This window comes from Strongylocentrotus purpuratus, unplaced genomic scaffold, assembly GCF_000002235.5.
Source record: "Strongylocentrotus purpuratus isolate Spur 01 unplaced genomic scaffold, Spur_5.0 spur5_scaffold_21, whole genome shotgun sequence".
Taxonomy (NCBI): Eukaryota; Metazoa; Echinodermata; class Echinoidea; order Camarodonta; family Strongylocentrotidae; genus Strongylocentrotus; species Strongylocentrotus purpuratus.
In genome coordinates, this window is record NW_022145607.1 from 35,792,993 (window position 1) to 35,819,029 (window position 26,037).

Genomic DNA, 26,037 nt, shown 5'->3' on the forward strand with positions numbered 1-26,037 from the left:
ACAAAGCAATGAATTGGCTCTGTATACCATTCCAGACATTAAGAAAGATGTTGAAAGATTTCTAAAAGCCTGTCTTTTGTCTTATTTTCATGGGAAAACGGTTGGGAATATTCAAAATGGTTGGGAGAATTTACTGTTAATCACTGTAAGAGGGTGTTGCACAGTGACGCCTTCTTAGAAAACCATTAATATCTTTGTGGTTTGAGAACTTGTTCAGGATTTTTTGCATGTTAGAGGGTTAGTACAGTAGGAGGAAGATAATAAGTAACATTTCATACAAAAATTTCGCAATTTTTTAATCAACCTTCTACAATGTTACCGAGTCACTTTAAGAACGTACAAAAACAAGGACAAAGTCTTTATATTTCTTAAAAATAAAAGTGAAATGTTCTGTAAGAGATATGTCATGGTGCTGCACATTACTCTTAGATTGCATAAACCAAGTAAAATAATTGAGTTACATTGTTTTAGTAGGTTTTGATGCAAGTTTTGTTGAATCCTCTTTGCAGTTGATGAGTTTTCTGTTAGGGGCGCTTGTTTTGTTTGGGACCGATACAAAAATTCTTCCATCGGAAGACCATGCGCCCTTAACTCTGCCTTTTTTTAGAGTCTGTATGCTTCTTGAAGCAATTCCGTGTTTGTTCAATTAGGTCTTCTTTGGTTGTTGTGCCTGAGTTCTTTAATATTGGGTTCTTGTATAACGCTCATACATGTATCTGTCCGACTTGACACTCCTGGCGCTCCCGATTTTTACTGTGGTTTTAATTTTTTTCTATTTTGTAACAACTCTTGTCTCTTGCAATATAATTTAAGCTTAACTATAATTGGACAAAGGGTCGCCAACTCGATGGCTACAGTCTATATCTTGCTCCTGTTTGCTTACCTTCTTCACAAACAAGAGTAGCGGGTATTCAATTTGGTGTTTTCTCCACACTTCTCTTTGAGACCGAAGATTCTTTTGTAGCTGTTTCGAGAACACTGCTCTTATCTGTTAACTTGGCATTTCAGGTTTGCAATTGTTTTTGAGGCTCTTATCAGTTGACTTAGAAGATGTTTGATGGCTGTGTCTCCCTCTCATTCACCTTCATGTCGACATCCATCAAGGTTGATTTTGCCTTCTCTGATGAGGTGTGAAGGTACCGAAGTTATTCTAATATCTCACTTTCTGAGACTTTCAATAGTTATGAAGCGTTGATCATGATGATCAAGTTTGTGTTGAATTTCATCAAGTTCATTTGAGATTTCATCTAATTTGCTACTAACATTTTTTGAGAGTGCCTCCTTGGAGTCCTCACTGTCTAGGAGCTCCTTGATAGTAATATGCTATTGCTAGGGTCGACACTAATTACCATGTCACCGCAATCACGATTATCACACCGGTATTAGTATCAATGCATGTACGCAGTTCACTAAACGTTACATCAAGTATGGGACAGTAGTAGACTATTTCGAAGATCCAACAATATCCATCAACAGTCTGCACAAGAATGGTAGCTAAATTCAACATTATCGATTCATAAGCGTTACCATTCTGTATTCAGCACCCATTCATTCATTATGTTAAACAGATTTCACAGTTCTCTTCCTCCTTATTGGCAATATATTCTTGTAGAAAGTAATTTTATTGTCAAAGTTTTAACAGGAGTCAGGAGTAATATGTACCATATACATGAAGAAAAAAAATATCCATAACATTCTTATTTTCTGAATGTCTGCACAACAGTTTACACCGAGTTTGGATAAAAACTATAATATCATGCAACATATCTGCTGGCAATTTCCCGAGTTCTGTTTGGGACCAGATATGGTTTAATTCATTTTGACTTACATAGAAATAAGAAATCATCTAATTAGATGCATTTTGCTTAATTGGTCCCATCAAAGTCAACTTGGGCGAAAGTCAAATTTTCTTTGACATACACACATAACAGAGATTTTAATGTATCCTGTCATAATTGATGTATGCGAAGTTGACTGTATTGAAGGTTTTAACCATTACATGATATGCATCTAGGCAGACTGGATACGCCTGGTGATATTACTTTACTCTACAGTGATTTTGAATTCTGGCACTTACCAGAGCTCGACCTTCTCTTCAATAAGGATGTAATTACTTTCTTTTCCTCCCCAGAGTTGGACAAAGGACAAGACAATATACATCAACATATAACATCATGCAGTGGAGAGAAGTCCCATCTGTGTTTACATTGCAGTAAGACATTTACAGATGAGAACACTCTTATACTACATCAGAAAACACACCAGGTCGACTATGAGCTTACTAGCCACCTTCCAACACAAACAGGAATGAAAACTTTCAAGTGTTCCCAGTGTGATGAGGGTTTTCCCCATGCAAGCACCCTTATTAGCCATTTAAGAACACATAGCCTCAACGAAAAGCCTCAACGATGTTCCCATTGTGATGAAACATTTTCTCAAAAGAATGAGCTTACTAGCCACCTTAAAACACATACAAAAGAGAAACATTTCAAGTTTTCCCAGTGTGACAAGGCTTTTACTTGCCAAAGTAATCTAGGAAAGCATCTAAGGATGCATACAGGAGAAAAGCCTTTTCACTGTTCCCAGTGTGATAAGGGTTTTTCTGAAAGAAGTACCCTTATTAGACACCTTAGAATACATACAGGAGAGAAACCCTTTAAGTGTTCCCAATGTGAAAAGGGTTTTTCTGAAAGATGTGCCCTTATTAGACATTTAAAAACACACAGTGGAGAAAAGCCTTATCGATGTCCCAGTTGTGATAAAGGATTTTCTGAAAAGAATCATCTTACTGGTCACCTTAGAACACATACAGGAGAGAAACCCTTTAAGTGTTCTCAGTGTGATAAGGGGTTTTCTGTAAGAAGTGCCCTTATTAGACACCTTAGAACACATACAGGAGAGAAACCCTTTAAGTGTTCTCAGTGTGATAAGATATTTTCTCAAAAGACTAGTCTTACTAGCCACCTTAGAACACATACAGGGGAGAAACCCTTTAATAGTTCCTAGTGTGATGAGGGTTTTCCCTAAAAAAGTACCCTTATTAGACATTTAAGAACACACAGCCTCAATGAAAAGCCTCCTCGATGCTCCCATTGTTATAGGACATTTTCTCACAAGACTAGTCTTACTCATCACCTTAGAACACATACAGGAGAGAAACCTTTCAAATGTTCCCATTGTGATACAGGTTTTTGAAGAAGCATTCTCTTATTAGACATTTAAGAACACACCGTGAAGAAAAGCCTTATTGATCTTACCATTGCGATAACAGTTTTTCTTATGAAACCAGGTGATCTTTATTGTCACATTAGGACACATTCATGTACTAAAAAAAAAATATGAAAATGTTCCGATTGTAATACGGTATGAGATTTTTTTATCAATTGGATGTTATTAGCCCGCTTAGATAACTTACAGGTAAGAAACCCATTAATTGTTCCGTTTGTGATACAGGTCATCTTACCTGTCACGTTTATAAGACGCACACACACTGGAGAAAACCTCATAAATGTCATAATTGTAATAAGAGATTTTCTTATAAACTGAAGGGATACTAGGCACAGTAGAACACTTACAGACGAGAAAACCTTCAAGTGTTCCGAATAAAATAAGGACTTTTCTCATAAAAGTGACCTCAGAAGGCATATAAAAACACACAGAAACCCTATAAATGTTAAATTGTAAGAGATTTTCTGTTAATAGTCAGTAATCTTACTAGTTATCTGAGAATACATACTGGAGAAAAGCCATTTAAATGTTACTTTGTTCTGAAAGGGATTTTATCGTTAATACAGTGCATGATCTTGCTAATTGCCTAATAATTAACACACAGAGTAAAAATGCCACATAAATGTCTTAAATATAATATGGGATTTTGTCGTATAAGTGATCTTTAAAAAAAATATATAATTCTAAGTTAATTGCTTCAAATCTGAATGCATAAAAATCAGTTTGTGAAGGACATTTACATAATAATGAGTGGTACATTATGAAATATAACATACAGAATACATTGAAGATAACATTGATTACAATCTTACATACTTGATGTGTTTGCCATTTCAATGTATGTTTTGGCATTTGTCCTCGTCTTGTGGCAATAACCCTTTCCACTTTTTCTAAATAAATAATTTCTAACTTAAACTGTATAAATCTATATGTTTTTTTCTTTACATTTATTTCGAAAAATAAAGTGTTTACCATATATCACAAAAGTGTCAATTATTTTGTTACTAGTCTTGACTCCAAAACATATATCTGTGAGTGAGAACAGAAAATAATTATTTTGATTTCACGGAGGCAATTACTGATATCTTTCCACAATGCTTTCACAACATTATACCTCTAGATTATAGAAAAAATGAATTAACGTTTGTCTGTTTGACCCAAAAAATTGCATTTTGGTGTACTTTTTATACAATTAGCAATACAGTGCAAATATTTGATGGAGGAATTTGATCTGACATTACAGGAACAGGAATATGTGCTTGTGAAGTCAGATCCAGTTTCCATTTTTCTAACTGTTTTGTGTTATCTGTTTTTAAACATAATTCTTTCACAAACGGAGAATAGAAAAATGTTGTAACTTTTTTTTGTCCCCCCTGTGCCAACTTTATTTTGAGATAATCTGATTAATGCGATGAATATGAATAGCGCGTGATTAACACACAGCACACTACAATGAGCATGAACAATAACTGCTATTACGAATGCGTGCAAGCATGCACATGGCAGTGAAGCAATGGCTCGCTCGAATGTACAAAGCACTATAACGGTATCGTGCATGCAGCCTTATGGCAGGCTATGAGTTAATAGGAAGACATCAACAAATAATTTACATTTCCCAAATTCACCCAAGCTATTTAAGTGACTTACAAAGTAATTTGGCATTCATCATTTTCAATCCACTTGCTTCATACATCAGTTCTTCTAATTTTGTCTCTTTTGCCAGACCATACGAAATAAATTAATAGTTTATGAAGTTGATCAAAAAATGTATCAGGCGGATATTCTATGGTACTAAATAAATACACAAATTTTGGAAGAACCAAAGACTTGATTACAGCAATTTTACCAAACAGCGTCAAATTACGAAAGTTCCACATTATCCTTAATAACAGTTCGGTTTCTTTCAACTTTTTTAAAAAAGTTAAGGTCATATGAGTTACAAGACACATCCACTGGAATAGTTACACCAAGATAGCAAATACTGTCTGAAATCCACTCAAATGTTATATCTTCACAAAGTATCCCCTCGAATTGAAGTGAAAAGAGGATTTTTGATGGAAACTTCCAATCGAAAGTGCAAAATAGTGGAATACATTGAAATGCTTTGATTCAATTTAATACAAATATATTTCCCCAATCTGATAAAAAAAAAAACATTTAAAAGAATGACAAACAAGAATACAGCATCCAGGGGCGTCGCCAAAGGGGGGGGAGAGGGAAAAAAAGAGAGGGAAAAAAAGAGAGGGAAAAAAAGAGGGAAAAATAGAGAGGGAAAAAAAGAGAGGGAAAAAAGAGAGGGAAAAAAAGAGAGGGAAAAAAGAGAGGGAAAAAAAGAGAGGGAAAAAAGAGAGGGAAAAAAAGAGAGGGAAAGGGAAGAAAAGAAAAAGAAAGGAAAGGAAGGAAAAGAAAGGAAAGAAAAGAGAAGAAAGAAAGAGAAAAAAAAACGAGGGAGGAGAGAAAAGAAAGGAAAAGAAAAAAAAAAAAAAGAAAAGGATAAAAAGAAGAAAAAAAAAGTGAAAGGGAAACAAAAGAAACGGGGGATGAAAGAGAGGAGAGAGAGGGGAGGTAAGAGTCTGAGAGAGGAGGAGTGGGAGTAAAAGAGAGAAGGGGGTTGTTGGGTGGAGTCGTCTCGTCGAGGGAGCAAGAAAGACACGGGTAAATATGTTGCTGTGTCGGGTCAGCTGTGTCGGTATTCTTGATCGATCCTCGTGTACGATATCAATGCAGAAGTTTGAAGTCGGTGAGATGTATATATATATTGTCGGTCGGCCGACAAGTTTTTTTCCCTACGAACTGTGATTTCTTATCCGCTGTGATGACTTCGAGAGTGACTACAACTACAATACTTGTATTTTTTCGAAGTTTCACTTTCCTATAATATCAGCTAAAGAAATCAGAGGTTTAAAATTTTCGGGGTTTAAGAGTCAACAACGGTACGACGAATCGTCTTCCTTTCTTTATATTGTGATGAAACGCCAAAAATTCTGCGATTCGCGCGGAAGGGGCAACTTCATTTAGACGAGTCAAGAACGGTACGACGAATCGTTTTCTTTCTCTAATAATTTAAGGAAACGTCAAAGCTTCCGCGCTTCGCGCGAGAGTGGGAAACTGACTTCAGACAAATAGGGCATATTAAAAGTCGAAACCGGTTCAACGAATCGTGTTCTTTCTCTAATAATTTGAGGAAACGTCAAAGCTTTCGCGCGAGAGGAGGAAACTGAATTCAGATGAATAGGGCTTAATAAGATTCGAAAACGGTACGAGGAATCGTCTTCCTTTCTCTTTATCGTCTTCCTTTCTTCATTATTGTGATGAAACGCCAAAAATTCCGCGCTTCGCGCGGAAGGGGAAAACTTAATTAAGACGAGTCGGGAATGATACGACAAATCGTCTTCTTTCTCTAATAATTTAAGGAAACGTCAAAGCTTCCGCGCTTCGCGAGAGAGGGAAAAACTGAATTCAGACAAAATTAATAGGGCTTATTTAGAGTCGAAAACGGTACAACGAATAGGTTTCTTTCTCTAATAATTTGGAAAACGTCAAAGTTTTCGCGCGAGAGGGAGAAACTGAAATTAGATGAATAGGGCTTAATAAGATTCGAAACCGGTACGAGGAATTGTCTTCCTTTATCTATATTGTGATGAAACGCCAAAAACGCGGAAGGCCGAGTCGAGAACGGTACGACGAATCGTCTTCTTTCTCTAATAATTTAAGGAAACGTCAAAGCTTCCGCGCTTTGCGCGAGAGGGGGAAACTGAATTCAGACAAGGATTAAGAGTGGAGAAGAGTACACCGAATCGTTTGCTTTTTCTCATAATTTTATGAAACGTCAAAGCATTCGCGCTTTGCGCGGGAGGGGGGAACTGAATTCGATCAGAAAAGGATAAACAGTCGAGAACGGTACAGCAAATCGTCTTCTTTTTTATAATAATTTAATGGAACGTCAAAGCTTTCGGGCTTCGCGCGGGAGGGGGAAAACTTCATTCAGCCAAGGATTAACAGTCGAAAACGGTACAATAAATTGTCTTCTTTTCCTAATAATTTAAGGAAACGTCTAAGCTTCCGCGCTTCGCGCGGGAGGCCCATCACCCACACCCCCCTAATGAGCGCGCTTTTAAGTGATTCTCTTGCTCACTACCGCCCCTCCCTAAAATAAGATCCTAGCTCCGCGCCTGCATTAAAATATATAGCTATGATGCTGACTAAATTGAATAAATAATTCGTATATTTATGTCGTCGAGGAAAATGACAATTTTTCGCATTTGCAAGTACTATAGATAGTCCATAGGAAAAACAATTTAGCCTTCGGCCCCAGGTTTATAGGGTTGAATTTGTAGATATTGGACATTTAATTTTGTCGGTAATTGGTGGCTAGTTTTGTCGGTAATCGTTGGCCTCTACACCCCCCCACTGAAAAAGGTCTAGCGACGCCCCTGACAGCATCAGTACAATATAACAGATAATAGTGGGATTGACATTAGGCCTACAGGCCTGGTCAATCCCTGAAGTATATACATGAAAGTCAAATTTAACAAAACATGAACTAAATGTTCAGAGGAAAACCTAACAGCTCAAGAGGAAACGATTAAAAATAATGACGGTAATGAGGATCTTTTGGTATATTCATAATTTAAGTGTTCAACAAGTTTTAAACTCCCCTAAATCAATAGATCAGTGGAATTCCCTGTTAATATCCCAAACATAGACTTAGTTCCTGTTAGGTCATATTTGTCTACACGGATCCTTTATTTTCAGTTTATCATAATACACTGTATATTTGGTGTTGATAAATATCTTAAATTAGTAAATATTTCAATGTCGGACTTACCGGTATGTTCATTTTATTATAACTCCGTGGAATCTATCGAACATTTATTTTGGGATTGCCAAATCACTAGTCCAACAATTTACCTCAATTAATCCATCAATGTATCTACCTATTATTTGCTAGTTTACCTAAACTATGGAGCTATCAAGAACTATAAGTCACACTCGCGCATGCCCCACCCAAATACATCGCTTTCCCAGGTTTCATGTACGCAACCTCACGCCCTCCATCTTCCTCTTTCTATTCTCGCACGTCTACAGCTAAGTCACATTTCAAAATTGAGGAACTTATCCTTTTTGGCACGGTATAGTTAGTTTTGCGCATTTAATTCCGTCCTCATTTTAATTACGATTAATTTGGTGGTACAGGTTCCCTGTCACTTTTTCATAATTTTGGCAGAATTTTAATTTCTGCCCCGTATTTCCTACTCTCGCTTACAGCTTTGCAGGCTTTGTTTCCGCCGCTATCCTTGGCTTGGGCGTTCTGTCTCGGCTTAGCGCCTTATTGTTGGTTGGGGTTTTCCGTTTAGCTGGGAGGTTAATTTATTCATCCGCCTAGCATCCCAACTTAGCTTGTGCCGCTTCGCTGAGCACAGCTAGCTGCAGTGCGGCCTTTATCTGATTTGATTTTTCGTGCCTGCTTTTTAGGTCTAAGTTTATTTTGTGAAATATTTTATTAGAGATTGTTTTTTCTGGAAATAAAGTGAGCTGTGAGTTAATTACGCTCTCGTTCTGTTTTTTTAGATTTTCTCTTTGTTTGGTTTTCTCTTTGTCTACATGTTCCCGTGCCACTTCTCCCACAAGTGCAGCTTCCGGGAGTGTGAGTGGCAAGCCAACTACTTGCTCGGATGTGTCGATGGGTAAGTTAGGGACCTCTGGTAATGGTTCCCGGACAACTGTTTTGGAGTTCTGCATTACGGCTACAAGGGGGTCGCCAGTTTTCCGGCCATAAGCCCTAGCCGCACACTATGCACGGACGTCATCGGCTTGCCGACCACTGACAATCGGGCCCTGGGTAAGAATGATGTTGCTTTTGCGACCACTGACATTTGGACCCCAATCACTGGCATAGCCAGTGATCTGTGCTTTTTTGAGTGATTTAGCAGCACCCTGTGCAGCCTTGAGTCCTCAGGAGCCAGCTCCCTCCTGTCACAGATGGGGGGCGGTTGAAGCCATAAGAGACTGTCCTACCGCCCTGCCCAGGGAACGGCCGACAAGTCTGAGGTGTCGACTTAGTGAATCCGCCGCACCCTGTGCGGCCTTGGTAACCCAGGAGTCGGCTCTCTGTAGCTCTCTCTCTCCCGTCACAGACAGGTGGCTACGAGACAAGCAAAATTAAAGAGGGGGGTAGGGACTTCACGTGCTCACGCTGGAGACTTCTCTCTCCCCCATACCAGAGGGCTTTTCGGATGCGACACCCCTGGGTCAGCCAGTCAAGTAGAAGTCGGCACTGAGCTCCCCTTTTGGGTCAAGCTCTGTGTCTTACGGCTTTGTTGTCATGAAACGGCCCTTAAATTCTTGTTTGGGAGTGGCCCGGTCTTCACCCACGACGTTGTTCAAACCATGTCCGTGAAACGCAAGGGTTCCGGTCTCACTGAAGCTATCGTTGTCATGCGTGCTGAGCCTCTGGCGCAGTGAAGCGGGACCGACCCAGTCACACTGGGTCTAGTCTGGGCTTACAAAGTCTAGAAAGGCTGCTAAGATTGCCTCTTTCCAGTGTCTTCGGGTAAGAAGCACAAGCGTTCTGACGTCCAGCCTCCAACTGGGTCAAAGGTAGAGAAAAACTGAGTTAAGTCTTTGCTTCAGTCGCTGTTTTCTCTAGCTAGCCGCTCAGGCTGGGCTTCGTGGCTTTTTGATGCGTTTGTTAGGGCAACGGGGGTTGCCAGTAGACTAGAAGGTCATCCTGGGTTCGGGCAGAGGCTCAACAATTACCCCTTCCCGTGCCTCGGCCGGCATTGAGCTGGCCCTGGTCAAACCTTGCTCTTATTTGTTCTGATTTCGCGAGTGTTGCTGCTCCGGCATTAAATATACCTTTTAGGTCCAGGTTGCCTGGTGCTGCTGTTGGCCATCAGCCTGTTGGTGGGGTTGGGCCTGTAGCTCCTGCTGCCCTTGGTGCTCCTCCATGGAGTCGGCAGCTGCTTTGGGTGCCTTCCCTCACCCGTGGGGATGGGGGTGGGGTGGATATTTAGTCTCTTTTGTTTTTTTTGTCAAGAGGCTTGCATCTCTAGGAAAAGTCGGACTACTTAGCTGATTGCAGTCATTTACGCTGATTCAATAACTATATAATGGTCGTTATTTTCCCACAAAAAAACATTTTCAAACCCTTTCGTTTTGAGGGAAGTTCTAAATAAGTAGGCCTATTGTCTTTCAAATGCTGTTGGTATTTAACCTTTTCATTTTTTTTGACCTGCTAATGGGACATATAGTACCTCTAAGTGATTGCAATCACCTTAGTAAATTTAATAGTCTGATTTTCAGACCCTTAATTGTACCGAATTGTACGTTTGGTACTGCACAAAGATTCAATCAGTTTAATTTTGGCCATTACAAGTAGTGGGTTATTGATGTAGAGTAGACAAATGATCATGTACCTGTTCCAGCTCATTTGATGTATGTTATTACTAAAGAAAAAAGATGTCAGTCACTCAATAGTGTCTGACAGTGAAGTCTAGAAAATAACGAGTTTCCTTGCATAATTTGAATACTAGGACACTGCTAATGTTTAAATTTCACAGATTGGACATACATGATTGACATATATGCAAATGGCTACAGGATTTGATGTTGACAACACGGACATATAGTATCTTTAAGTATGAACATAATATTTATCTCTTATACATAATTAATTAAACTAACAAAAAAGGAAAATGGTAGGGGCCTTCGTTCGTTTATGTCTCCTTCGATCAAGATTAATGTATCTTGATCTTCGGATCAGTTCCTACAACCGGCTGTGTCTGATACATTGCCCCGGGGTGCGAGATAGGAGTCTTGTAGAGTGCCCCCACGTAACACAATTATACAATAACAATTAACATTACATTTAATTAAAAGAATGAAGCAATTACTATTAATATTACTCTCATTTTATAGGGAAAAAATATTATAGATATTATGACTCAATTAATTTGGTAGATCCGGGTTGATGGCACAAACACTGCACTACTGGACAGAGATCCTAATAATTACAGAGCTTGGTTTTGTTGCTCAGTTCGCCATGCAGCAGTTTAAGGATATGGAATCCTGCAGCACATTACTCACAAGAGTTTTAACGAGCCAAGCTTATACAGAGCCTATGATAAGTGGTTAGTGAATGTACCACCCACCCGATTGATCCACGAACAATCATTATTATTAAAATAAAGAAAATTTGACTTTAATTATCAGCACTCGAAACTCAGAATTGTACTAAAAAGCAAAATTGTAACCATCTAAAGTTTCATAATTATAATAAATATTTATAAAGATTTATCAAGCAACAAAATAAATAATATCATGTTCAAGAAAAGGATATGTGCACTTGACTGAAAAATAAGTCGACAATCCACAGAGTCTCCTATTATGACGTCACACTCTGCTGTGCATGAGGAAAAGCACCATGCGCTGTGCTGTTGCTCTGCGTATGTGTTGATGCTGCGTTGAACAGGTGCTTCTCCGCGTAAATAGTCGAAACAAATATCCAAGAATACGCGAAGAAAAACAAAAATTTTAGAATTTAAATCCTATCAAAAGTGCAAGTTTTTCGAATGTTTTAAAGGGAGAGTTGAGTTCTGTTGCAAAGGGCGCTACACAAAATAATTTTTTGTGAGATAATGAAAAACTGAGTGTCAATTTGAAAGAACATACCGGTACAATTTAAATGACAAAATCATCTTTAATGCTAAATATATTACTCATTGCGCGGATATAGTATCGAAAATAATATCGCTAGTGACATTCGTTTGTCTCGCAATGTATGGTCAACAAGGGATCTGAAAGATCACGACGTTTCGTGTGCCGCTTCTACTCTTCGTCAGGTGATAAAATTATTATACTCTACGGATGGACTGGGCGGACCAGCGGTCAAATAATTAGAACAATAACGGACAAAGCTTATTGGTTGAAGCACACGGGTGCTCAACCATAAAAAACGCTTGCTTACAATATATTTTATCACCTGACGAAGTGTAGCAGCGGCACACGAAACGTTGTGATCTTTCAGATCCCTTGTTGACCATACATTGCGAGACAAACGAATGTCACATAGCAATATTATTTTCAAAATCATCTTTATAACGATTTCTAATACTTGTGTACCACCACAAATATTAGATAATTTGAAAATGCCGTTGAAAAAACAAAAAAGCGCCTTTAACGTTGTATTTCAGCCAATGCCGTTGTTGGCTTTTTTGTTGGCATTCTCGTGTTGGTTATATTATGCAGAATGGGCAGGTCCATGTATTGTTTTCTTCAATTAAATAATCAATTAATTAACGGTCACCATATTTTGTTAAAAGTGGAGCTGAATTGGTATAATCGTATTGGCTAAATTTCACACATTTTGGGGTCTAAAATGACCTTCATAGCAATTTTAGGTTTTAAAAGGGAACTAAAAATGTCATAGATAAGAATAAGAGCAATAACCATGCACTTGAAGGCATTTGCGTTCTGAAAACAGAACTTAGCTATCCCTTTAAAGATAAACTTGAGTTCTGGTAGAAAAAGGAAAATGAATTCTCACAGAATCTAACAAAACTTACACTGAATGTTCAAGATTACAAATAAATGTCATGTGCCAAACAATTTTGGAAGAAAATGTATACTGGCTGTGTAATAGCATAGAAAGATAAGGAAATCAAGGTACCGTAGTACTAGCCCCGACACATACATTTGTCTTGTCCCATATACATCTTTCTGTGTACAGTGATTGTTACTTTACCAAGACTCTGCTAAATTTATGATGATTTTGATGAATCCAGAACCTTGCAGTACACACCAATACTTACATGCTATATGATCAACTTTTTCTGATCCATTCCACACCTTTTCGTTCACAATGCAATCGCATTACCAGAACTCACCTGTATCTTTAAAATCAGGTCCATCGATGACGAAAAGTCCAGATTTTCTCAAAATTGCCTTGAAAGTCTTGTTATCCGTAGTCCAATGTAATTTATAATTCTTATCGTGCCCCCAAACCAGAGTAACGCCTGAAATTTTGGGAACCCACAGAAAACACGTCCTTCCCTCCACTCCCCTCCCCACAGTAAATGACCTAAATGGCCTAAATGGCCTAAATGACCATCACTCGTAACTTAGATATTAATATTTCCTTTTGATCAAATAGATGTAAGATCTTTGATAATGAATCAGAGTGTATTTGCTTGTAAAACTGAGCGTTAAGCTGATTGACTTGACCTTTTATTTAAATATCTTAAAGTGACCTAGCTGGTAACATTGTTAAAGGTTGAGGAAAAAATTAAGTATTTTTCTTCAAACCACAAATGGTTTTCTTTGAAGGCGTCACTGTGCGACACCCTCTAACAGTAAATTCTCCCAACCATTTTTCCATGAAAATAAGAAATAAGACAGACTTATAGAAATATGTCAACACTTAAGTGTCTGGAATGGTATAGCGCCATAACATTGCTAAAATTTAATTAAATTGTAATAATATAGTTGGAAGAATTACGAAATTGATCAGATCATTTTTTGTTCCTATTTTTATCCTTAATAATGGTCCATTTTCACTCAAATTTTAAGATTATCTTTAATTGTACATCTAGCATTGAAGTCACTCCCTTAGCACCATTTTCTCTCATCTGAACAATGTTACAAAGCCCCTTTAATGATGCTTTGTTGATGAAGTAAATAGTTGGATAATAGGAATACTGTATATTTTCCTCCCCAGATGATAAACAGTTGGACAATGGACAGGACAAGATACACCCACATACAACTGCATACAGTGGAGAGAAGTCCCATCAGTGTTTACATTGCAGTAAGACATTTACAGATGAGAACATTCTTATACTACATCAGAAAACACACCAGGTCGACAATGAGCTTACTAGCCACCTGAGAACACAAACTGGAGTGAAAACTTTCAAGTGTTCCCAGTGTGATGAGGGTTTTCCCCATGCAAGTACACTTATTAGCCATTTAAGAACACATAGCCTCAACGAAAAGCCTCAAGGATGTTCCCATTGTGATAAAAAAATGTTTTCTCAAAAGAATGAGCTTACTAGCCACCTTAAAACATGTACAAAAGAGAAACATTTCAAGTGTTCCCAGTGTGATAATGTTTTTACTTGCAAAATTAATCTTACTATCCATTTAAGAACACACATTGGGGAAAAGCCCTATCAATGTTCCTATTGTGGTAAGGGCTTTTCTTGCAAAGGTAATCTTACCTGTCATGTAAGGACACATACAGGAGAACAGCCTTATCAGTGTTCCAATTGTGATACAAGTTTTTCTTACAGAAGTACCCTCATAACACATTTAAGAACACACAGTAGAGAAAAGCCTTATCAATGCTCCTATTGTGATAAGACATTTTCTCGAAAGAATGGTCTTACTAGGCACCTTAGAATACATGCAGGAGAGAAATCTTTTAAATGTCCCTATTGTGATAAGGGGTTTTCTCAAAAGACTCATCTTACCAGCCACCTAAGAACACATACAGGAGAGAAACCCTTTCAGTGTTCCCAGTGTTATACAGGTTTTTCTCAAAGAAGTTCGCTTCGTAGACATTTAAGAACACACGGTGAAGAGAAACATGTTAAGTGTTCCAAGTGTAAAAAGGCTTTTTCTGAAAGAAGTATCGGTACCCTTATTACACATCTAATGACACACAGTGAAGAAGAGCTATATCAATGCTCCCATTGTGATAAGGATTTTTCCAAAAAGAAGGATCTTAAGCGTCACCTTAGAACAAATACAGGAAAGAAAACTTTCAAGTGTTCCCAGTGTGATAAGGGTTTTCCCCATAAAAGTATCCTTATTAGACATTTAAGAACACACAGTAGAGAAAAGCCTTATCAATGCTCCTATTGTGATAAGACATTTTCTCGAAAGAATGATCTTACCAGGCATCTTAGATCACATACGGGAGAAAAACCTTTTAAGTGTTCCCAGTGTGATAGGGGTTTTCCCCGTAAAAGTATCCTTATTATACATTTAACAACACACAGTGGAGTAAATCTTTATCAATGCTCCTATTGTCATAAGACATTTTCTCAAAAGAGTGATCTTACTAAGCACCTTAGAACACATACAGGAGAAAACCTTGCAATTGTTCCCAGTGTGATAGGGGTTTTCCCATAAAAGTTTCCTTATTACACATTCAAGAACACACACAGTGAAGAGAATCCTTTCACTGTTCCCATTGTGATAATAATTTTTCTTGAAGAAATATCCATATCTGTTTAAGAACACACAGTGGAGAAAAGCTGTATCAATGCTCCTATTGTGATATACCTATAGGTTTTTCTTGCCAATAAGGTAATCTTACATGTCATGTAAGGACGCATACATGAGAAAAGCCTTATGCAGTGTCCCCATTGTAATAAAAAGAGGTTCTAAAAAGACTAGTCTTACTGTAGCCACCTTAGAAGACATGCAGGAGAGAAACCCTTTAAGGATTCCAATTTGTGATACAGGTTTTTTTCACCCCTGCTTATTAGACATTCACGAACACACAGTGGAGAATAGCTGCATCTGTGTTCCCATTGTGATAGAGGTTTTTTTTTAAAGAATCATCTTATTTGTCACCTAAGAACTAATACAGAAGAGAAATGTTTTAAGTGTTCCCAGTGTGATAAGGGTTTTACACATAAAAGTACCCTTATTAGACATTTAAGAACACACAATGGTGAAAATCCTGATAAATGTTCCCATTGTTATCAGGTTTTTTTATTGCCAAACTAATCTTGCTACATTCAAGAACACACAGTGGAGAAAAGCCTTGAAAATCGATGCTCCCATTGTGATTAGAGTTTAATCTTCATATTAGGGCACATATCCATGTACTAGAAAGAAACCATGAAAACGTCCTGATTGTAATAAGATATTTTCTTAAAAAGGGGAACTTACTAGCCACCTTCGAACACATATAAGAAATAAACCCTTTAAGTGTTCCGTTTGTGATACAGGTTTTTACTCAACAAGGTTCATCTTGTAATACCCTTTTAAATGTTGTGATTGTAAGAAGAGATTTTGTTATAAAAGTGATGTTACGTACGAGCCAGCCAAGAATACATACAGGAGAGAAACTATTTAAGTGTTCCTAATGTAATAATGAATTTACTTATAAAAGTGAGCTTACATGGCATATAAGAACATAACAGTATCCCTATATTAAACTGCTAATTAGATTGTATTAAGATATTTTCATGTAACAGTAATCGAACTAGCCATATGAAAACACATAATGGAGAAAAAGCCATCTAAATGTATAAGTAAAAGGGATTTTATATTAAATTCATAGCATGATCTTGCTAATTTCCTAATAACACACACAGCAAAAATGTCTCAAATCTAATTAGGGATTTTGTCGTATAACTCTTACTAGCCGCCTTCAAACACATACAGGAGAGAAACCCTTTTAGGTGTTCTCGGTGTAATATAAAGGGTTTTGTCAAAGAAGTACCATTACAATCCATTAAGAATCCACAGGGGAGAAACTCTTTTAAAGGTTTGTACTTTGTATATAGTAATAAGGGAATCTTTGCCTAAAGATAATATTACCTGTCATTTGAGAATACGGTACATACAGGCACGCGAGAAGCAGTTTGGGTTTGGGGCGGGGCAGGAATTCCAGGGGGCTCACCGTTCCCCCCCCCCCCCACCCTCCACTCCTGGCGCCTCTGCATATATATAAATGCAAGGGATTAATTGAAAAGTATCTCATTAGGCTCCTTAGAACACATACAGGAGAGAAACCTTTTAAAGGGTAACCTCGCTAGTCATAAAGACCGCTATTCATAACATGCAACTTCCTATACGTGAAGGACCGCTATTCATAAAGCGGAAAGGATGTCACTTTTCATAATGGCATAATGACCATTATTCATTATGTGAGATAAAGGTCACTATTCATTATCCACATTGAAGGTCATTACTCGTAAGGACCGGTCGCTACTCATAATACCAAGTGAGGGTCGCTATTCATAAACATACAAATAAACAGTATCACACATAGAAGTAGGAGTGACAACCTTTTTATTGGGATATTGATGTATCAGTGTTCTTTCTTACAAGGTTACACTTAAATTTCATAAGGAATAAAAAGTAAACAATTTTTTTTCTTTGTCACATTTCAATTCAGTTCAATTAAATAATAGTTTTATTTGGCAATGTTTTCCAGCCATTTCTCAGTATATTTTCATTTTACCTTGTACCATTAAAAACTGCATTTAAGATCAAGTGACAAATTATATTTAAGAATACAGTAATTGAGGAGTGTGTAAAAATCAGAGAACGCGGCCGGACTCTCTTTATAGTTATACATTTTCATGTAAACCATCAATAAAAGTATAAAAAAGAATAATTAATACAGTGTACTTAATTCAATTGAATAGATAAGTAAGTAATTGTAGCGATGTGTAATGTCCATGTGTACATATTGTTTGTGTTGCACAATCTCAGGTGCACATGTCTTTCCAAGAATTTGATTAATTTGTATGCCTAGAATTGTTTTTAAGGCATGTTTTCATTTTAAAATCAAATCTATCGCGTTCATCATCAAACTCATGCCTTTTGATTGTATTCATCCGTGTGACCCAATTTGTTTGTCTTTTGATATACAATAAATAACCGCCTTTTATCTCTGTACGTCTTGGAATCTCGCTTCTGTCTTTATTTTTTAAACCTTCGTTTTTTGTTATCTCATGATGTGTCTATATCCAACTGCAGGTACTCGCCTCATCTCTCTTCCTGAAGGGGAATTAAGGCCACCCTTTTATTCTAAACAGGGCTAACTGGTCCCAGGGACACATGGCCCCTAAAATCTAAATCCAGATTCCCGGCTCCACATATAATAAGAGTTCAGCACAGGGCTCATGCATGTACACTTTAAAAAGCTCAATCCAGACCTCCTCCTCCCCCGCCCAACTACAACAAAATCAGGAGAGAGCCCTGAGCAGAAAAATTTAATGGATCAAAGAAAAAATTGAGAAAAATCTGATAAAATAAATCGGAAAACATCAATTAATTGGTATTCTCTTGATGGCCTTTTTGAGCATCTCTCTCAATTGCTTGATATTAACATTTTGGGATATATCTGGATTTAGATTGTAGGTGACCATTTGTCCTGGTATTTGCATAAATTCATTTGCAGAGTACAGTGTACATTTTGTGTATGTCAGATGCTATGGACAAACCCCTTCTATGACCAAATTATTGTCATTGTAAACATATAGCACAATAGTTTATATGCACACATTTATTCTTCAATTGTTATCTAAAAACCTTTGATTCTTTGCTAATGAGTTCTATATAAATATGGGATCATTGTATGATCAGTACACTTATAATATTTATAATAATACGGATCTTATATAGGGGAATTAAGGCCACCCTTTTATTCAAAACAGGGCTAACTGGTCCCAGAGACACATGGCCCCTAAAATCTAAATCCAGATTCCCGGCTCCACATATAATAAAGAGTTCAGCATAGGGCTCATGCAAATGTACACTTTAAAGAGCTCAATCCAGACCTCCTCTTTTCCCCCCTCCCCTAAAAAAAATATTTTAAAAAGTTGGTAGAGAGCCCTGAATTAGAGCGGAAAATTAAATGGATCAATGAAAAATTTGAGAAAAATCTGATAAAATAAATCAGAAAACATCGAGCTAATTACCAAATTCAATAAACATGCAAAACAAATATTGATGTCGAACAGGTCTATTGCGGCAGCCGTGAACAAAAAGAACTATCCTAAAAAGCTGTTTAAATCAAACATCACATACATCATGGTGTAGTTATGCATTTATTTACACACCGCATAATAACTTCCACTACACTCTTCCATTTAAAATGAAATTGCGTACAGAAAATTGTCTATGAAGCAATCAGTCTTTTGTTGTTGCCTCTCCCATAAATGAATGTTAATTAGCCTTGAAATATTGTTATAAAACGTGCCTTTAAGCAAGAGAACCGCAGAGGCACGATCATATACTAACTGATTCTGGGCATATGGATCTTTGCGAATGTGGGAGGGTGAGGTGTGTATGTATGTGTGCGCGTGTTCATGTGTGTTTGTGCGTGTGGGTATGTATGTGTATGTAGGTGCTCGTTTAGGCCTGTCTATTCTTAATAATGAAATGAGTTACATGAAAAATTAAAAATAATATTTAAGGAAATAATAAAATAGTCAGTCATAATCATAAAATGGTTATCACTTGCCAATATAAGTCTTTATTTTTATTTTCTTAAATATCTCGTTCATCAGATTTTTTCCGATTTACTTTTATTCAGTTTAAAAGCTGAATTTACCATGTTTATAGCGGTAAATAATTTTGATTTATAAATATACATGAAGACAGCTAAATTATTTAATTTAAGGAAACTAAACAAGCCATAAGCAAACGAAAATCCATATTATGTATGATCATTATTTTATTATGTCATCACCAAAATATATCCATATTTTGTATCCTAATTATGTTCTTTGTAAACAATGTCTGAGCCTATGTTTTTCATGTGAACAAATATCCATGTTGAACTTAGATTGGACAAATCACAAAAATGAATTAAATTGATAGAAATAAAGCTTGTGCATAATGCATGTAATAAGAAATGGAACAATATGGAAAATGTATCATTATACAATTTACAAGCATTATTGATCTTGATATTGCCCTTTCTAAAAAAAATCCATTAGGCTACCTTACATATAACTACCATAATACACCCCTTCACGGTTAAAGCCGCCATTTAAATTTGAGAATAAACATTGTGTCATCAATGTTTTCAGACGCGCATGTAGTGTTGCAAAATGGCGCCCATGTCGCCCGCATGCGCACTCTTATAATCGTGAAAGAGTGTATAGGTGAGTGAACAGTGAACACGTCATTGGAATTAATTTAAGTTAAGAAAATAAGGCAGTTTTGCGCCCGTAGCATGCAATTTGCTGAATTTTGTATAAGATTGTGGAATTTACAGGAGGAAAAACAACTCGCAGACTTAAAAAATGTTTTTATACCCATGCATAACGACAAATGAAAAGGTGGAAAGGTGGAAACGTGGTAACGACACACTATGGCTAGGCTACCCCTCTTGCAAACAGGCATATGTTCCTGTAAAGAAGTTGATGAATTTACCATTTTCAAAGCAAAATATCGATCCTATCATGTCTATCATACCCTTTTACGCGGTTTTGATTGGTCAGAACTTATTATTACCAAGATCAATATGCTGAATAAATAATGTATTTTCAATGATTTACCAATTAACACGGAGGAAAACAGATGGGAAGAGAGAAAACAGGAGAGGGGAGAGATAGAGAGAGAAGGGGGAGATAGAGAGAGACAGAAACAGAGAGAAAGAGAGACAAGAGAGAGAGAGTGAGAGATGCGGAGAGAGAGAGGACGATACAATGAATTGACCAAAATTAACGAGGGTTTTGATTCTGAATATCAATTAAAATATAGAACGATCCTCGATGGAACGCTTGTCTGTTGTGGGTCTATACCTGACCGATTATTCAAGTGTTTTAAAGAAAGACAGAAAAACTAGGAAAAGAAGCAACGGTTCAAGAAAAGGGTACGTATCCTGTCCTCAGTTGTAAGAAATTGATAGACCTATATGGAAAAGGCAAAAGGTTTACTGCATGTCAATTCTTTATTTCAAATATCTATTTCATTATATCATTGCCCGAAAGTGAAATTGCATAATACATAAATCTATCCAGTGAAATAACTGAATAACTCTAAAAGCACAATGACCCCCCCCCCCCCCCAAGCAAATATACTATTCCGGGAATTTTTAAATTACCAATATTCGTGTAATCGTCACCTCACACTCGGGCAGCAAGAAAGTATATTTGTAAAGTTGATACCTTAGAGGTTAGATAGTATATTTTGATAATGAAAGCAGGTTTTGTTTACCATCATTTTTTTTTAAGCACACAGAAATGTTGATATTCCGGAAAGAGAAGCCAGTCCCTACCCCTCCGTCAGTCGAAATTTTTACCATACAGCTATCACTTTACCGTTGGAGAAACGACTATATATCCAACGATTACATATTTCAAATCCTTATGTAGTATCTTTATTTACTTGCTATCGATTGTAGGCCAATACTTTAAACGAAAAAGTATTAAATGTTTTATGTTCGGACAAAGTGAAAATACTAAATTAAGCAAAAATAGAACACCGTTAGAAAAATGACCTGGAACAAAAATCGCACATTGGGCCGGGATAACATTCACATAAATAAGTCACGTTCTGATACCAACCCCCTCTCAAACTCTCAAATTAGCAACAAGCTACCGAGAAGAACAGTACAGCGTCAGTTATATTTTCAATATTTCTATACACCAGTAGAATTTAAAAAATGTGCGAACGAAATCACTGATTACAGTATTCTAGTATTCTAGTGATCAACAAATCAGAGCGCCGGTGATTGTCATTCTCATGTAATCGTCTATTCCAATTCATACAGTCAAGTATAATAACAGGTTTCGTTTAAATTTTTTAGGTTACTTCAAAATATCCATTCACAGTTCACAGATAATAAAGATACCTTTATAAACACATGCACAATGGTTATACATTTTAAAGAAAATGACAATGTTGGTATTTTCCCCCAATTAAACTGCGGTCGCGAAACGCCAAAAAATTTCCCTTGTAACATCTTATACGACGATTTTTTTTTTCCGTAAACCTTACAAATATAAATATGTTTTGTTATATTTTGCAAAGTCGAGAGCAATATTGAATAAAGATTATTTTATTAAAGAATTTTTTTTTTTTTTTTTTTTTTTTTTTTTTTTTTTACCTCTGTGACTTTTTACCTTGGACCAATGTATCCCAAAATTTAAAAGAGGTCTAAAGATAATTTATGGCAAGCAATTCAGAAATACTCTTAATTAAACTGTATTCAATTAACTGATTAATTGAAAAATTATAATTGCAGTTTTTATTAGAATGTATTTTCCTGCAGCTTTTTCCTATTTCACCTCTTTTTTTTTCCTAATAAAGGTAGCTAGCTAGTGTATCCCTTTTGCAGCCAACATCAAATTCTGTAGAACTTTGTAGGAATTATGAAAATGCCACGTATAGTCTTTTTTGTGAAATTAGTGTCCTAGTTTTCGAATTATGCAAGGAAACCCGATTACTTTTTAGACTCCACTGTCAGACACTATATCGAGTGATCGACAGACTGACTTTATTTTCTTTGGTAATAACAAACATAAAATGAGCTGTAAAGGGTACATGAGCATTTGTCTACATTAATAACTAATTAATAAATTGGTCGTAGAAGGGGTTTGTCCTTAGCATCTGACATACACAAAAAGTACACTGTACTCTGCAAATGAGATTATGCAAATACTAGGACAAATGGGCATCTAAAATTTAAATCCGGATATATCCCAAAATGTTATCAAGCAATTGAGAGAGATGCTCAAAAAGGCCATCAAGAGGATACCAATTAATTGATGTTTTCCGATTTATTTCATCAGATTTTTCTCAAATTTTTCTTTGATCCATTAATTTTTTTCTGCTCTAATTCAGGGCTGTCTACTGATTTTGTTGTAGTTGGGGGCGGGGGAGGAGGAGGTCTGGATTGAGCTTTTTAAAGTGTACATGCATGAGCCCTGTGCTGAACTCTTATTATATGTGGAGCCGGGAATCTGGATTTAGATTTTAGGGGCGATGTGTCCCTGGGACCAGTTAGCCCTGTTTAGTTTAAAAGGGTGCATGGCCTTAATTCCCCTTCAGGAAGAGAGATGAGGTGAGTACCTGCAGTTGTATATAGACACAGCATGAGATAACAAAAAACAAAGGTTTGAAAAATAAAGACAGAAAAGAGATTCCAAGACGTACAAAAATAAAAGGCTGTAATTTATTGTATGAAGAAAATAAAATTGGGTACATGGATCAATACAATCAACAGGCATAAGTGTGATATTAAACATGATAGATTTGAATCTACAATGAAAACATGCCTATATAAAACAATTCTTGACATACAAATCAGATTCTTGGAAAGACATCTGCATCTGAGAATGTGCAACACAAACAATATGTACACGTAGTACATTATAACACATGTCTACAAACATAAATCAACTTACATCTATTCAATTGCATTAAGTACACTATATAAATTATTCTTTAATTTGATATATATTTTATCATACTGTTTATTGATGGTTTATATGATCATTTTGAACAGTAAACTTAGTAAAGTGTGTCCACTTTCTCTCTTTCGCTGAATTTCAAAACATACTCCTCATTTGCTGTATTCTTAAGTTAATATAAATCATCACTTGATCTTAAATGCAATTTTTAATGGTACAATTTAATGTGAAAATATATTTAGAAATGGCTGCAAAGCATGGCCAAATAAAACAATACTGATTGAACTAAATTGAAATGTAACCAAAAAAAAATTATGAAATAAGATTTATTACTTTTCATCCCTTATGAGATTTAAGTGTAACCTTGTAAGAAAGAACACTGATACACCAATATCCCAATAAGAAGCTTGACACTCCTACTACTCTGTGTGATCTTTACTGTATATTTTTTCGTTTTTCTTCATGTTTCATTTAATACTTTTAATCCCTGATAAAATATGAGTTTCAAAATAATTACAAGGCACTTTTTTTAATCACAACGAATTTGTTAAAATAACGAGGTTCCACTTTATTCAACTGGTTGGACATATGAACTCCAGTCATGAAAAGAAATACTACTTACATGAATTTGATTGAAAAATATAAATATGAGCATTTCCTAGAAATCCATAGACATCATGATATTCACACAAGAATTTTCAGGATCTTGCAATGCTGGACAACAGTCAACGGCTCACATACAATGAATGAACGATTCCAACGTGATTTGATTTTCCAATAAATCACATTAACATCATATATGGAAATTTAAACAAAAATAGTTTTCTTGATCTAGGTCCTGAATAATGTTATGAATGCAACAGAAATGATACTTTGTGCACTGTAAATCTTCTAGATAGAGTAAATACAAAATCAGCTTCAAATTGTAGAGTTTGGCATGACTGTTTGGACATCACTTGGTTTCAAAGCTGATTTGACTTTCCTCCGACAAGGATTGAAATTTGATTTGATTTATTTATGTCACCATGGTCTCTTTCCAAAATTACAAACTAATTAAAACATAATCATGGTATTACAAAAATCATATAATTAATACATCTGTCAAAGTCAAATACTTAAATTGTAATATTAACATAACATAATCAGGAAGAAGGATTGGCACATAAGTTCAGGTTGAAGGCGTGGCAATCCTGTATGAAACTTAATAATTCCTATATACACAAATGATGTTGGGGATGGTATGGATGAGATGTCCGAGAAGATTACAAGAGGAGATGGTCAATAGAGTAATAAAGGTGATATACATATACAACAATTCAGAGCCTCGATCAAAACAATTTTACATAATTATATATTCATATCGAATGCTAATGCAACTTTTTCCAAAAAAAGGATGGTGGTAGTGAAATCCTATAGTGTGCCGTGGGCTTAAAATAAAATAGCATGAGTTACAGATACATGTAATAATAATTAAAAAATACTTTTAATACAAAAGATAATACTTTGGTTCTTTCATAACAAATGAAGGAGAAAAAAAAATTATGTAGAAGTGTACAGTAGTGAAACAGAGATCAATTAGGGATAGGAGTCCTCCCAAGTTGAGTTGAATGAGAGCAAAGAAATAAAAAATATGAGAAAATCATTAGAACTTGATAAAAGATACAAAAGAAAAATATCAATATCAATATTAAATTCAATCTAGAAATAATTTTCCACAGTGAACACAAAATAATAAATACTATCCTTTAAAATGGTTGCTTGGGGAATAGACATCTTATATGAGAAAAGAAATATCCCGAAACCCGACAAATACAGAATAAAGCGCTTCTTTAATGTATAGGAGGCAAGTTTGAGAAAGTTTTTGAGAAAATCCATTATTGCAATGAGAAGTTGTTATGGCCTTTATCCCTGCTTTCTCCTTTAAGTTCTTAAAAGGCTATGAAATCAGATTTTCTATAGATGAAAAAAAACCTTTATAATAGTAAAAGTCACATTTGTATAGTACTTAATATTATGTTTTAAGTACTTTACATTTTCATCATTGATACCCTGGTCATTAGAATAAATTGCTGATTCCAACATGCTCCACTCCCTGGGCAGTATTCTTGCCAGGTACCATTTTACAAGTGCACACATGCCACTTCAACCACAGCAACATTTGAATGCTACGGGGTACCCATTTTTAACATCTGGGTAGAGAGTGGCAAATTGTACATAAACATCTTGCCAAAGGACATTAGTGCTGCGGTAGGACTTGAACCGCCAACCAGGTGATTCAGCCCGGTGAAATAATCACTAGACCATGGCACCTCTACAGACCACTACACATCTTCAGACTATTATTACAATGGAAACATTACTGAGGCTTTTCCCCTGCATGTGTTCTTCATGGCTAATAAGCCACCCTCTGAGATAAAATCTTGTTATACAATGTGTGTGTGTGTGTGTGTGTTCTTTGATGGATAGTCAGATATTTATCTAAGGTTACATCACTTTGTGGAGAAAATTCCTCATCACATTTGGATCAGTGAAATGGTTTCTGTCTGACGTGGATTCTAAGATCCTTTGTTAGATAAGAAAATCCTTCCTTTTAAAATTCTCTTATCACAATACACCATACAATTCAGAGAGCTGAACATTTCAGTGTCATACACTATGAATATGACGGACAAAGAAAGCGGACAAAATATACAGT

The 26,037-nt window shown here is 36.2% G+C and overlaps 1 protein-coding gene across 5 annotated transcripts in view; it reads left to right on the forward strand.

Moving 5' to 3' along the window:
• LOC100894142 (gastrula zinc finger protein XlCGF57.1) overlaps nucleotides 1-17,871 on the forward strand; it is a 48,937-nt gene extending 31,066 nt beyond the window's left edge. For 3 of the 5 annotated variants that reach the window (XM_030994654.1, XM_030994651.1, XM_030994650.1), the window contains one exon: nucleotides 13,946-17,871. In XM_030994654.1, coding sequence (XP_030850514.1) covers nucleotides 13,946-15,363 — 1,418 coding nt within the window. In that variant the 3' untranslated portion in view covers nucleotides 15,364-17,871. Of the gene's footprint in view, nucleotides 1-2,131; nucleotides 4,149-8,864; nucleotides 9,038-13,945 lie in introns of those variants that run through there. The other 2 variants (XM_030994655.1, XM_030994653.1) reach the window with 2 other exon arrangements.
• Nucleotides 17,872-26,037: the final 8,166 nt, after the last annotated feature.